General features: G+C 41.5%; 1 protein-coding gene and 1 long non-coding RNA gene across 2 annotated transcripts in view; one reads left to right on the plus strand and one right to left on the minus strand.

The window, feature by feature from the left end:
* The window catches only part of LOC124263749 (multicystatin-like), a 56,261-nt gene that overhangs the window by 32,583 nt on the left and 7,584 nt on the right, over nt 1–16,094 (plus strand). Inside the window, exons 10-11 of the mRNA XM_046698455.1 lie at nt 15,461–15,514; nt 15,683–15,916. Of these exons, the coding sequence (XP_046554411.1) occupies nt 15,461–15,514; nt 15,683–15,916 (288 nt within the window). The remainder of the gene's footprint in view (nt 1–15,460; nt 15,515–15,682; nt 15,917–16,094) is intronic.
* LOC124263755 overlaps nt 1–16,094 on the minus strand; it is a 41,968-nt gene that overhangs the window by 21,377 nt on the left and 4,497 nt on the right. The gene's annotated exons all lie outside the window — the stretch shown is intronic.

The following is a 16,094-nucleotide window of genomic DNA, read 5'->3' on the forward strand; positions in this document are numbered from 1 at the left end:
TCTTTTTTTTTTACGTATTGGGTTCCACCATAGCTGTGTTGACGTCAAAAAGCGGGACATCGCGATGCCCGGCGGTTTCACCGACGCGGACGTCAACAGTACTGGAGTATGAACATGACCAACTTTGCCCATGATAAACAAACTGTTTGGTGAACAGTTGAGGCCTAATAGAAATCATCTCAGCTAAAAACTCAGGTAAGACCAGCATATATTGTGTGTTAGTTGTAGTAATGAACGTTACTATGTATTTGAGTAATTAGAATCGTTGAGAGGGTATCTCTGACATAAGTATGAGTACAGGTTGGCAAGAAACAATGTGTTATATATTGATTATAACTTGTCATGTCTTTGAACTCTTTGCATGGTTATGTCAGGATTCTGTTTGATGACCTAGGAATGCTCTCTCATGGTGGTGGGCAGGAATCAGTGTCGTGTGCAAAAGTACTTAGCGTGCTATTATTAAAAGCATTATTTATAGAGTGTCTAATTTTGTGCGCGTTCCGTCCTACATTATGGATGAAAATCTTTGGTTTTCATCTCTAGGCAAGGTTCTCTCGGGTGTGATTGTATGTCGTAATCAAGGATCAAGTCCAGTATGCAGTGATCAGCAACATAGCAGTGTTGTTTGGCATCGGGTGGTTGCTGGCATCAGCTACTTCCTGAAGGTTCGCGTGAGAATGGGAGCAGTGGTGTGTTTCGTCAATATTTCCTTCAAGCTTTATACTACTCTAGTTCCACTTTTTTCCAGGACTCCATACGAAGTCCGGTCAATACATTTAACCACTCGTCCTGGTCTTTGTAATGGACGACTGTGTCCAATCAGTTCTCATCTAACCACTCGGTCCTGGCTGTAACACGATCTCCCGTGTCCAGTCAGTGCATGTAAACTACTCGTCCTGGTCTTGTAATGGACGACTGTGTTCAATCAGTGTGCATCTAACCACTCGTCCTTGGTCGTAATGGACGACGTCCAATCAGTGCATGTAACCACTCGCCTTTGGTCGTGTACGGACGATTGTGTCCAATTAGTTCATCTAACCACCGTCTTGGTCGTGTAAGGAATCTGTAGTACATCTGACCACTATCATAACTTTGATTCTGTGTATATATTTGTGCGTTTGCAGAATGAAATCTGTGATGTTACAATCTCGGAGCAGTTGCGGGACCCAGGCGACCAAAATGACCCATAGCAGCTGCACTCCAGTGTAGTCCAAGCGGGATATCTTGATGCCCGGCGGTCTGACCAACGTGGACATCAACAGTACTGGAAGTCAGAGATATGGCCAGCTTTGCCCTGGGCGAGATCATGGACTGCAGGGTGCCCAGAACACTATGTAAACGCACCCTGAAGCAAAGCTCAGGTGAGACGAGTGTTGCATGGTAAACTGGTATTGATTAACGCCTTAAGGTATGGATCTTGTGTTGATAGACTTTATGACAGGCAGTTTCTAACAATCTTAGTTTGTGCAATGCATTTTTTCTGTCATGTTACACTAATAGCCATCTACCCGCAAACCCAAAGCCTACTGGTGCCGTGAACTTAAATACAACCTGTGTTATATCTGAGCTACTGCATATGATAGGTCTCCGGTTCCTTTACATATGTTATTTCTGAAGCAGCACGTATTCGTCAGGGCTAAGGCCTCCTGAGATCTACATACACTCAATGAACAACACAGTCCTTGATATTTGGTTTGCCCCCACTGAGGGACTTTGTACGCCCCCTCTACACGGAGTTCTTGTTACGTTTCAGGTTGTTTCTGGAATGAACTACATGCTGACCATGGCCGTCTGAAGGAAGGGTACAAGGTGGGTCATCTTTATTATCAGTTTAAATGTGCCAGAAACATTTTAAAACTAAATGTCTCTGTGGAGTTCCGTATATGCAGATCCGATACTAATTTGTGCACTTGTTGTAAGTAGTTAAACAAATGCAACGTATACACCTGTACAGCTATACCGTTACGGTACACCTACGCATCATCAAGTTCTGTCCAGCGAAAACTCCTAAATCAATAATGTTACGTTGGAGGGGTAGTTCCAAGCATTTTGAGAGGTACAAATTCAAACATGTACCATATAAGCTATATTCAGTATACCACCTATCACCCGATCATTAAACACCTGTTCACCCTCTTCAGAACTAGATTCAGCCATATGTAGATCCATGCTCATTTGTACACCTCTATTTTTAGCATTCTCTAGAGGTACAAAATTTTACGCTACACCTGTCCAGTTATATCATTGTGCTGCACCTGTCACCTCTGCCTCATTAAGTCACCTTGCCTCACCTCCAGACCCAGATCTGCTATGTGAAGATCTGGTCCCAGCCCTGGCTCCTACAGGGAAGGGAAAATGACTGGCTACGCACAGCTGCAGCCAGGTGACCAAGCGTGCTGGGGTCTTCTGGGGTCCCACCGGTGTGGACGTCAATAACAGTGCAGATTCAGGAAGTGGCCAACTTCGCTGCTTCGGAGATCACCGGAATTCATAGGGCACAAAACTCTCTATCAAAGTTGTCAACGCCAGAAAACAAGTGGGCGGACGTTTTCTCTCTAATGCGTGTCTTGGAAACCAGCCAAAGAACACTTTATATGACATTTTCAGTTTACCTAATTAGATTGACAGGAAACCATATAGGATATTCTGAATGACAACATTAACGTTCATGTGGAACGTCTCTTTGCGTTGATGCCACAATCATCATATAATATCATTGTATGCCATTTTTGGATTCCCTGAGTAGAGCGCATTTAAGTTTCTGAAAACGTTTTCTTCTTCAGGATCGTCTCAGGTATTAACTACATCCTTACCCTGAACCCTTCAAAATGGAGATAAGGTGAGCTTCTGAGATATTCATTTTCATAAGTTTTAACTTGAAATCCATGGCTATGTTTTTTCGGGTAAACAAAGAATCGGGGAATATAACATCTGGATTGTGACATTTTAAAAATTCATTCGTTATTTCCGGTGATGGTGCTATAGGTCTTTTGTTTCTTTGCTGCAGCGTATGACGTGCAGGGTGGCGGTCCCAGACCAGGCGCGTGGAGTGATCCTAAGTTTCCAGCTGCTCCTCTCTGATACCTGTGGACAACTCCTGCCTAGGTATGCAATGCCAGTTTTGTATTTAGAGACAAGGATATAGTGGAAGCTAGTTTCTAGTAATTCCCGGTGACAAAGCATCATTTGGGCTTCATTCTGGATTGGCTTTAGTTTCTTTCCAATTGTTCCTTTGTTTTCTAATAGTTTGTAAAGGTGTCTATTGAACATGACGTCATAGTTGATTGCATTTGAAGTGAACTTCGAGTCTTCAAAGGCAACCCGCCATGATTTTGGGGCCATTCACGAAAAAATTCACCCCCTAACCTACACCGCATTAGCATGGAAAAGGTCCTGTCGCGTGGCGTCGGGCTATACACACTTGCTTGTTACCAAACTGTGTGGAATGGTGTGGGTGCTAACAGAAGGTCAGGATTACGCTTTGTCCTTTTTATGAACACCTGGTGTCATAATTGATTTTCAGTGGCCATTCATATAAGTTTCGCAACTATTTTGCCGGAAACACCAAAATGGAATCGGAAAGTTGGGAAAAGTCAAGACTTGGGACTCTTTTGCTTTGACGTTCAGTTTTGTTTTCTTCTCTAATCGCTATATATTAAACTCCTATCTGACCTTGGTGTGATATTTTATTGTCGAAATATACAAACCTGTAGAGGTTATGAATTCTTTGAAGAAAGTCCCTCCTTGGCATATGGGCCAAATTCCTCCTCCTCATTTGGTCTGGAATCCGTTCAGCATGAAAAGTGAGGTAATGAGGTTGTCGGCTAGAGTTCCCTTGCTCTGTGCTGCCGAGACTGCGGGGCCCTGTAGGGGTGGTCTCATAACGCAGAACGTGTTTTTCGTTTTGTAAATATTTTTTATTAAAATATAGTTACAACTGTCGTAGGCTTTTAAAATGGACATTTTAATGCTTATAAGTACCCCAAGGAGGACTTTCTTCAAAGAATTCATAACCTCTACAGGTTTGTATAAATGCTTCTGCAAATTATTTTGCCCTTTACACCAAAATGGAAAGTCAAGACTTATATCTACTTCCCTTTGACGTTTAGTTTTGTTTTCGTTCAAACGATATTTATAAAACTCGAAGTATTCAACCTAGGTCGTCATTTAATGTCTGAATGTGTGCCTTGTTCCAGGTCTCTGGTGATAATCTTTGTTAGATAAGCACTTCTGAAACACAGATAGTTGTCCAGGGTCAGGACCTGTGGAACACATGTTTGATGAAAATATATTACATCGTTCGGTCCTCTTTATATCACGCTAACATCAAACACTTTCTAAACAGATACCTTTGTGTAGACCACGTATTATTCTGTGTGTTTGAATTCTATTTCAGATGCCTTCCAGTCGGTCCCATGGATAAATATGTCTACGTGCATCCTCTTCAAAGTGAATTGCTGTATTCTTTGTCAAAAATACAGTAAGTTGTTATTCTTTATGTTGTTCATGTTTTTGTTTACAACAAAACATTTTGCACTAAATACCACTCTGATTTTCATATCTGCTTTTAAGCACAGATACTGTGATAGTTTTGTAAATGCATCAAATCTTTCCAAAATACTCCTTCCTACAAAACGGTAAAACAGTCCGTTCGGAATGAAGGAACACGTCTCTGATCAGTATCAATAAATCATTAACAAAAAATAGCATCCTGCCATAGTGACACACACAAACATTTTCACGGTGACATCCAAAAAATCAATCCAAAGACAAAGTACATGTACATGATGTATCAAATCATTACTAAGACATGTTATGTAGGACATACAATGCACAACTTAATGAGTAGCAACGTGGACAAATACAAGACCATTGGACTGAATAGATGAAGTACACCACATCTAAAGCGAGATATATCCCCAGCATGAAACCTGATCAATTCCATTGTTCTTTGTAGAAGATTGTTGAGATTGTGAGAGTCATTGATTATTTTTTTTACAAGCAAGTCTTCATTTTGAAACGGCATGTACCATCAAGCCAAACCTTGACAGAAGGCTGTTATTGGTTCTTTACAAATGTTCGTAAAGCCAGCGGTCCCATTAATATGTCGGCTCAGTTTATGTGCGAGTGGTGAGAGGCAGTTGTGGGTGAGATGAAAATCTAATTAAACCGCTGAACACAGCGTATTGTGCTTTCTTGTATATAAGACACTGTTGAATGATAATATATTCTGGTAACCATATTTTCAACACGATTATATTCAGCATTTTCTCATCGCCTTTTACTCTATAAGACTTCTATCGGGGTTGGCAAGGTTAATTGCCTTCTGGAACATTTTTCAAAAAAACTCATTTTGGTAGGCAGCTGGCGACATTTCCACATTTACCGCATCAGTAGCCAGATGATGTCTGCGTACCCTTCCCAACTTAACTTGCACCTGATGTCCCTCTTTGTTTTGGTAAACAATTGATTTTGGCTTCTGTGCAAGTGTTTGTAACGGGAACCACCCTTATAGGCTGGATACACTTCAGAGTTGCTTGGAATATTGCCTTCGACGTAAAGTGCTAGAAAAACTCTTCAAAACAGCCGTAAAAGCATTACCTTTGTCATACAGATCTAGATGGTGTCTTTTATGGATGGTGGTTTTGTCACCTGGAATCATTGTCGCTCTTTATCACTCGTCTGTGTTATTTCACACTGTCGGTTACTAAGGACTGAAGTATTTCACTTCTGGCTAATTCTCGCGTCTAAGCTTGTCCTTGATCATTCATGTTGCTTAATCCAGTACCACCTACGCCTCCATAAAATTACCATATATCAAGTAAAACGAATTTCCGGCAGTTTGTTTGGAGTGGCATACTCAGAATTTGTGGCATAGAGATAACACAACTCTATGGATGATCAACGTGTTTATTTTGTCATCACAGAAAGTGACGTTCCGGTATAGCCTCCTATACCGTTTTCAAGTATATGCCACAGTGACAAATAAAGAAGTTGATAATCCATAAGTTTCCATCATCTCGAATTTCCGGTGGCAATGACATCGCTTCCTGCTGGGGCGGCACATGTCCATGTATTATAACTTCTCAATATTAAACTCCATGCCCGTAGCAACAACAACAGCAATGTCATGAGGCCCAGTACCTGTGCACTCTGGCTTTGCAAACATGTTGCTCAGTAGTAAAACTTCGAACCGGAGAGTCCTTCTCCCTAATCACGTTACAAATCCACTTCCGGTTTCCGGGAATAGAAAGCAAAATGGAGAGCGTGGAACGATAATTTCCTACCTAGCGGTTCTACGCGGCCAGCCAGCATAGTGTACCTCTGCCACAGGTCAGAAAGATGTGACGATTCGTCACTTCTTACACAGTCCATTTAATATAATGGCAACATATTTTTAACTTCTTTATTTTATTACGAGTCTACACATCTAATTCTGCCATCTTTGATAGAATGTAAGTAGCTTCACTGAGAAAATATCCTAAAACATGTAACACGGCTTTCGATTTGCGTAGAAAGGATCCTTTGTTTACATATAGAGTTGTAAAACGTGCTGTCATCGAAGCCGACTTTTGAGAGCAAAACGATGCTTTTCAAGCCTTTATGTATAAAATATGTACCTTTCGTCACAAACCTTTACTGTCGGAAGTTTCGTGGAAGAATATATATGTAAATAATGTAAGACATTGTGGAATTGACTCTATTACCGGTAAAGGTGAACGAATATTATTTCCACCCGATCGTTTTCACCTTTGGACCAGATACCAGTTAATGATGTAAATATATATTAATATTAGACATATATTCCCTCCAGCTTCATCATCTGTTTTGCAATCTTTACCAACATGTTGAAAAGTAGCTCTGTTTCTTACGGTAACCAGCCAATCACATGGCAATGAGTGACGAGCGGCGAACCTTATTATATGCCTTTTTCCCTGATACTGGCTTTTTCACAGCCGTCATTCCAATTGGTAGGACTTTGGCGTGAAATTGCCACTTTCTTACCAGGACAATTTTCTTATTAATTGTGGGCTAGGATATTTTCTATGAGACATATTAACAATCACCATTTATAAGATCGGATGATATTAAACATAACAGACTAGAAAAGTGCCCAATTAACTATCTTGAATTTCCACCTCGAGGGACATTATCACAAGAATCACGATGATGGTCGAAGTTTTCGAATTTCAGTAAAACAGGAATCGATGACTGCCTAACGTATCTTCCTGAAATACATCCTGCAGTCATAAATTTACTGGCTATGTGATGATGATATCATTGATAGATCTGGGGAAGGAGAAAGAGTCCATTTGCCAAGATCTACGCGGGTCATTTCCACTCATCATCAAGCTTGCGCGGACAAGATCTGTTTCCATCTAAATATTGTTGCCAACAATCTGGACCGCCATAATCCGTCTTCCGTTGCTTCCCTAAAACATATTATGGCTGTTAAAGTCCCCATTACAAAGTATGGGCCTCCACTGGACTCAATTTCATTCTCTAGATATTCATCTTACATGTCATTTTACCGCAATTTTAAATTTATTAATAATAGTAATGGCTTTCATTTCCTGTTCTTACTGCGTAGCCCTCATACACTGTATTTGGTAATAAGGAAGACAACCTTTTCCTCATACAGGTATTGTGCTCTCAGATTACCAACCCTTACATTTAATACAATTACTCACGTAAAAATATTAGGCAATAGTACATTTCTTTTTTTTAATTTCTGCTTATTCTTGTTTCTTCACTCCGTTGAACCAGAAGCTGTGTCCTGTAAAATATTTTCAATTTAGACTCGAAGACATACAGTCTGTGGCGGAGTCGGGTCCCTTTTAAAATTCCCATATCTGTGTATATAATAAAGGTACTCACCTCAAATTTTCAGAATTTAGAGATATGACCCTGTGCTCTTAGGACAACCCGGAGTCGTCTTGGCAAACTGTCATATAGACGACGAATGTAAACGGGACTTATTACGCGAAACTTATCTACGGAACAGACCGCCACCGTGGTGTAGTGGTTAGAGCGTCCGCCCGGAGAGCGGAAGGTCGCGGGTTCGATCCCCGACCGCGTCATACCAAAAGACGTTAAAATATGGTACTTGTTGGTCCCTGCCTGGCGCTCGGCATTAATGGGTATAACAAGGACTGGTCGGCTCAGAGTCAGTATAATTTGTTTGAGTGGGTATCCATGCTTCACTGCGGCTTGGTATCACAGTGGGCTAGCACTAGGGGTGGGTATTGCAGAGAATTTTCATATTGTGATATATTGCGATATAGCTATTGCAAGGATTATTTTTAAACAAAACTACTTATAATCGAGTTAATGATTGATTATAAAGCAAAACACGACAAAAATCACTATGATTGATTAACCTTTTATAAAAACTTTTAATCATGACAAAATAAAATGTAAGTAACATTTGGCACTAATGAAACAGGGAAAAGAACAATTCAAAACGGAAATATCCGAAGATTTCCGAGTGTTAGAAGTTTTCCGAATGCATGTCAAAATACCGGTTTTCGATCAGCGTATCGCAATACGTATCGTTTTCATGTCTGAACCGGTAAATACCGGTAAACCGGTTATATTGCGCAGCCCTAGCTAGCACTATAAAACCAGCTAAGTCTGGGCTAGTACAAGCAGCCGCACCTACACATACACACGCATGCACGTCGTCATATGGCGAGGGAAATATTCTCCAGCGCGACGTTAAAACCCAATTTCACCTCACCTCACCTCTACGGAACAAGGTATGTTAAACACTGTGTTCTGTAAACTATTTTCATTTCAGAGACTAGACGTAGATTACTTATTGATCATTGAAATCCATAAGAACAAGTAGAAATGGTCCCACGTCGGAGGTGGTTCCCAACCTCTCAGCACTAAATGACCAATAAACCTAAAACAAATAAGAATTTGTATTATCTGAGTAAAGTTGTGAAATACCGACCACGTTTTCCTCGTCTGTCACAAGCCCATACCACAACAAGGTTAAATCTGCGTCAGAGATAAGACGAGAAAACATACTGCTCCCCAAGAAATCCATGTACAGATATAGCTGTCTATGGCATATGCACTATTGATTTAATTGATAAATTAATATAATTATATTACCAAATCTCTAGATTTGAGAGGCGATGTTTACTGATATGGCTTATTCGTTTAATATATTGCCTATTGTGCCGCAAATGAACCGATAAGAGACAGCATGCAGTGATAGGTAATAGTCATGTTTCTGTGTATTACTTATCTTTAAGTTAGTGCAAGGTTGCAGTAACCCTTGTCGTGTTCTGTGAAATGACATTCAAACATCACCATGAAGTGATTCAAGGAATATCTAGTAATCGTTCTGTCATTCATGGTGTTATGAATATTAAGCAGTAAGATGATGAAATTTTAGCCGGAAGTAGATGTATCACTATGTTAAAAACAACAGGTAAAGGTTATCGCCGACAGCGTCGACAACAATCAACAATCACCAACAATCAACCTTGGACACAACAGCTGAACGTGGCACGGTTTCACATATATATCCAGAAGTCATTTCAGTCGAAATCATAGTTCACTTTACTTCCATACAGAATGAAACATACTAGCTCTGGTGTTGGTGAATTGTTACCACTGGCCGCGTGTCAACTCATCGGCGGCCCTATGACTGTCGACGTGAACAGAGACGACGTTCAGCAGATGGCAAGCTTCGCCCTTACCCAGCTCAACACACTCCTCGGATCACAGAACACTCTGGTGTCTGTTGTGCAAAAGCTAAAACTCAAGTAGGTGTCAATGTGCCTTTCTAAAAACTCTGCAAATAATTTGGGACCATAGCTTACCTGGTCATAAACCTTAAGGCATTGTCCGCGGTCCGTTCGTCTAAACTTCACTTTTTGAAAGCGTATATTTGATTTTTGCACCCAAGCGTGTACATGCGTTTTAAATGTATGTCTTCAAATAGCAGCAAAATGAATATTTGGCTTGCCTCGACATAATCAACAAAGACACTTATGGAATTTCAGGATCATTTTGGGCTGATCCATAAATCCAGAATCACAAGCAGGCGCAATACCAAAAACATTATGATTGAGATATACTTCGCGCTTATCCGATTTCAATACACACAAAGTTGACTGTATGCACGCACTGAGATTATTCTTCTGCCTGACAGGTTGTTGCAGGCATCAAGTACTTTCTGTCTCGAGATAAAGAACGGACAGGAGGTGAGTTCCATTCAGATATTTACACCGTCACTGAAATATGCCTTCCTGCACTCACTGGATGAGGTGTATTTACCCATGAAACAGAACCGTAATTGAATATTCAGTTTATCTTCATCACTTGAAACATATGTAGCTGTTAACATGTGACGTTCTGAATAATTCTCCCACTCTCACTCATCGTCTCTGCTGTCAGGAAGGGCAGAACACGACGACCTGTACATCACCATTCATGACATCATCAATAACGGCTTTTGTTTCTGCCCTGCCTCCACACCCCAGTGGGAACGAGATGCGGATTTTGTTGGAGCGCATCACTGGTGTCTTATAGCGTTACATTGTATTTAACCATATCCCAGCCATTTTGGGAAGGGGCACTGAGAATGCGCCCTCACACATGTGTGGTCTTCAGAGGATTGAACGAACGCTTCATCCACGTGTCTACCACACTGCCGGTGACGTGTTACAGCATACATCTTGTAGTTTATTTAGAGACCTTGTTTAATCAAATTACGATATTAAACTACAGCGGTAGTCATCGATAGTACAGTCGCATCGCGCGACACGAGTCTGGAGCAAAGAAACAGGTGCCTATCCATTCCCGAGAATAGCCGTCTGACTATATACTTCAGATCCTATATAAGAGGCCCATGGTTGCGATGTTTCAGATCCATGAACCTGCAGCCCGGTACAGTCGGTATCAAAAATACACCGGGCTGGAATAGCAAACAGGTGCGCTCGAACATAATAACCCAAGTCCTTCCGAGAACAAACGTTTTAATAATTTACATGACAGATCCTTTATAATAGGGGTATGATCGCGGTGTTTCAGACCCAGACCTGCACTGTCACCGTCTGGTCCCGTGTCTGGCTCCAACGACAATAATAAGTTACCCAGCATGATGTACTTCACGCACCAAGCGGGACGGACTCTTGGTGTCTGACCTCAGTCAACGGCACCGGTCCACCATCTTGAAAATGGCCACCTATGCGGTGACTACGCTGAACAGGCTACAGGGGACTGTCAATGAAGTCTGGACTAAGTCATCTCAGCTTAAGATCCAGGCATGTCGGTGGTACAGTGCTACAACTTGACATTTATTACAATTAATTATTTACAGACCGCCGCCATATAGGTGGAGTATTGCTGATTGCGGCGTAAAACTACTCACTCCCATAAGAAGTGCGGAAGTTAAGGCATTTTACGGGTGTTTTCAACCTGGGAGATACTATAAACCGCTTAGATATTTAGCAAAGGACGACTGTCGTGATATTAGTTTCTATATATCTGTAGTTGTAGACCAGTAGCATTTGGACGATAAATGTCAAAGAAATGATACCACATGTGCATATTGCTGCTTTAGTAGTCCCATTACGAAAAGCTAAGACGTTACTAGGTGACCTAAAGCAAACGTGAGCGATTCTACAGACGTGACGTGACGTGCCGTAGACTAGAGTATTATCCCTTTGATAAGGGCAATATAACTCAAGCCAAGGCAGACCAATGCATTGGCCATATTTGGAAATTGTGTGGATGGCTATATTTTAGTTACGTCACTATCGCAAAGGGCAATTATATTTCGAAAGGAACAAAACCCAAGAAACGTTCACGCAATGCTCCTTAAGGAATTGCGGACTTTAGCGTGTCCGCGTGAAAGGACACGCTGCGGAATCCGGTCTTTCTCAGTCTTGCTTGCCTACGCCGGCTGCCAAGCGCGAGAAAATGTTTCTCGTTGGCTTTTTAGGAAACTTGTATTCAGTTGACTCCAGCGTTTCTAAGCCCCTATATCTACATTTCTGTTTCCTTCCATGTCGGTTTACTACACAAATAACAATCTTGCACGTAGCATACAGTGCGTTCGAAACGTCCTTTGATCTTAACATTGTGAATGAATTAAAGGCAACGATTACCTGTTGGTAATTTTACTATATGTTTTTTGTGCCACTTTAGGGCCTTGGTAATAAAACACCAAAAATCCGAAATCACGCTAAAACCACCGGCAATATCAATGTTGTTGCGTTTTCTGTTCTAGGAACTGGTTCACTTATCCATTCTTATCATCTATTTATCGTCAAATATTTCGAAATTATTAAAATCGAGCCAAGAAGCTGCTCTATGTATGTCGGGTTTACGCAGTTGGAACTATGTTGACCAGCTGTCATGTTCCGACCGACTGACACCGTAGAGAAAATAATATTTTCATGCACATATACCTGAAATGTGCGCGATGTTCAGACAATCAGTTTGTGAGTGAGTGAGTTAATTTTACGACGCACTCAGCAATATTCCATCTATATGGCGGAGGTCTGTAAATAACAGAGCCCCACCAGACAATCCAGTGATCAACAGCATGCGTATCGGGATCTACGCATTTGGGATACGATGGCATGTCAACCAAGTCAGCGAGCCTTACCATCCGGATCCCTTTGTGAGATGAACATAACTATTATGGTAATAGGATTAAAATTGAACCATTTGGGACTTTGGGGTTTGGGATGCAGGTATACTGTTTGGCGATGGAGTATGAGTGAGTGAATTTAGTTTGCCGATATTAGCAATATTCCAGCAATATCAGTGGCGGGGACACCAGAAATGGGCGTGTCGATACCTTCCTTGCGCGTCATAGCGTTTACAAGGTGACAGATGTTTTGACTCGAGATCTGGGGGCTACAATCAGCCAACGTTTACAAAAAATCAATAGTATACAATAGCCATAACATTATTAGTAACTGGTGGACTTTGTAAAAACCTAACCCCCTTATCGATGGCGACTTCTTCATGGGTTTTTGTTTTAATATCACCTTTGTTCATTTCAGGTGGTTGCCGGCATCGAACTACTACTTTCCTTGAAGATCCGCGTGAGTGATGGAAGCCAGGTAGGCTCTATGTTAAACAAGGTGTCACTTTGAAGCTGATTTCAAGCAATTCATTGAAATGAATGCTGCGCCTTTGTAAATATATCCTCACGAACCCACCATATTACTCTGAAGTTCAGGGTTAGTCCAGCCACGTGTCCTGATCGTGGAATGAATCATTATTTGAGCCTTCAGGATCTTGTGATCTGTGATGTGATTCATCTGGGACCAGCCTTCGACATGTGATGACCCAGATGACCCACCATAGTTGTGTTAACGCCAAAAAGGCGGGACATCGGGGTGCCCGGCGGTCTGTTCAACGCGGACGTCAACAGTACTGACGTAAAGAACATGACTAACTTTGCCCTTGGCGAGCCTTTTCAACAGACTGCAGAGCGCACAGAACAACATAGTAGAAACTATCTCAGCCAAAACTCAGGTAAGGGACAATAAGTGTTGCAGTGTTAATTGCTGTAGTTGGTTTGTTGTTTAACGTGACACTCAGCAAATAGTCCAGCTATATGGCGGCGGTCTGTGAACAATCTGCGTCTGAACGAGACAGTCAAGGATCAACAGCATGGTAATTGATTGATCTACGTAATTAGATACGTGATGAATCATGGAAAACCACCGTTTGGAATACAATACTTATATGCAACACCGAGGACCTGTTACCGTTACAACAATCTTCAGTTAAATGCCGTTCTAAACTCTGGCCCCAAATGGTTCCATGGACTCTACCATAACAATCGATTCTACACCCCTTTATCGAAGCTTGTGAACGAAACAAAATGTAACCTAGGTGTTTATCGGTAAGGTCCTTGCCCAAGATTACATAAATAGCAACATCGTAATTTTACTTGATATCTACACAGATGCTTCAAAAGATTCAGAAGCTTTTGTATTCCTGGCCCTCGGTTTTACCAAAAGATTTTAGATTGAATAGCCACCCGTCTTGTTTTGCGAAAGCAGATTTTAACAGCTATAATTTCCAAAGTTTGGATCGGGTAAAGATAATGAACACGAAGCAATACTTTCCTGATTCATTGTCAGCCGTACAGGCCATTCAAACAGGTGCGCATTTATCACGTCAGGTGGTTATCATACGATGATCATGTATCTTTGACACTGTTTTAAACTCCATGTACATCAGTTGTGATATTGGTTGCGTCTCCAGCTCATGTGTTAGTTTATCTGGAATCGAAGAAGTAGACAAACTTTGCTAAGATGGCTTTGCAACAGCCAGCAGTCAGATGTTGAATCTATTAAGCCAATCTCCAAGACGGGGAAGTTTGATCTCATTTAACTGAACATAAGAACAACAGTTTGTTACATGCTTGCTTATAGGCCAGTTTGGGTAGTAATCCACCAGCTGTCGTCACAGTAAATGCGTGTCAATATATTATTAGTATTATTGTTTTGTCAGGATACTATTCCGTCATTCATTTTAATCGTCAGTTTATGGTCATTTCCGTTTTCCAAATCTGATGAAATATAAAATATATGTGTGATTTAATATTCCTTGAATTATTACATCTACAAAGCTGCTATGTCGGGTTTAAGCAGTTGGAACTATGTTGACCAGCTGTCACGTTCCGACCGACAACACCGTGGAGTAATATTTTCATGCATATATTCCTGAAAAATGAACGATGTTCAGATAGTGCTTGTGAGAGATGAACATAACTATTACGGCGGTGATAGGATGAAAAATTAAAATTATATGGCGCTTGCGGGTTTGAGATGTAAAATTCCCTATATCAGGTATTATAACCAAGGCTTTCTTACTAAATTTATTGTACAATGTATGCAATAATAATATATGTCTTGGTATTTAACAAATGTGACAGCTTTGGCATGGTAACAGAGGAATGGTTTCCGGAGGTCTGGGGCCACAATCAGCCACCGTTTACAAAATTATTAGTGGACAATAATTATAACATTAATTGTAAATGTGCATACCCAACTGCATTGTCGATTGCGACTTTTTCAGGTTTTGGTTTGATTGGTTTCTCCGTTTATAGGTTCGGTCGGATATTTCATTATCACTCGTGTTCGCCTCCGTGGAGTAGTGGTTAGAGCGTCCGCCCGGTGAGCGGAAGGTTGCGGGTTTGATCCCCGATCGCGTCATACCAAAAGACGTTAATAATACGGCACTTGTTGGTCCCCGCCTGGCGCGCTCGCCATTAATGGGTACAACAAGGACTGGTCGGCTCGGAGCCAGTATAATGTGTCTGGAGTGGGGTATTCATGCTTCACTGCGGGATGGTATCTCAGTGGGCTAGCACTATAAAAACCAGCTTCAGTCTGGGCTTGTACAAGCAGCCGCACATACACACGCATGCACGTCGTCATATGGAGCGAAATATTTTCAAGCATTTCAGGTGGTTGCCGGCATCAACTACTTCCTGAAGATCCGCGTGAGTGATGGAAGCCAGGTAGGTTTCATGTTACACAAGGTGTCACTTAGTTGAGATTTCTTGCAATTATTGAAATGAATGTGTTGCGTTTTGTAAATATATCTCATAAACCCATCATATTACTCTAGTTCAGGGTTAGTCCAGCCACGTGTCCTGATCGTGTGATGAATCATTATTTGTTTTCAGACTCAGATCTGTGATGTGACCATCTGGGACCAGCCTTGGACACAGATGACCCAGATGACCCACCATAGTTGTGTTAACGCCAAAAGGCGGGACATCGGGGTGCCCGGCGGTCTGTTCAACGCGGACGTCAACAGTACTGACGTAAAGAACATGACCAACTTTGCCCTGGGCGAGCTCAACAGACTGCAGAGTGCACAGAACAACATAGTAGAAATCATCTCAGCCAAAACTCAGGTAAGGCCAATATGTTGTGTGTTAATTGTTGTAGTTGGTTTGTTGTTTAACGTGACACTCAGCAATAGTCCAGCTATATGGCGGCGGTCTGTGAATAATCGCGTCTGAACGAGACAGTCAAGTGATCAACAGCATGAACATCGATCTACGCAATTGGGATGTGATGAATCATGGAAAA

The sequence above is a fragment of the Haliotis rubra genome, unplaced genomic scaffold (assembly GCF_003918875.1).
Source record: "Haliotis rubra isolate DU_JTF1 unplaced genomic scaffold, ASM391887v1 Scf898, whole genome shotgun sequence".
NCBI classification, from domain to species: domain Eukaryota; kingdom Metazoa; phylum Mollusca; class Gastropoda; order Lepetellida; family Haliotidae; genus Haliotis; species Haliotis rubra.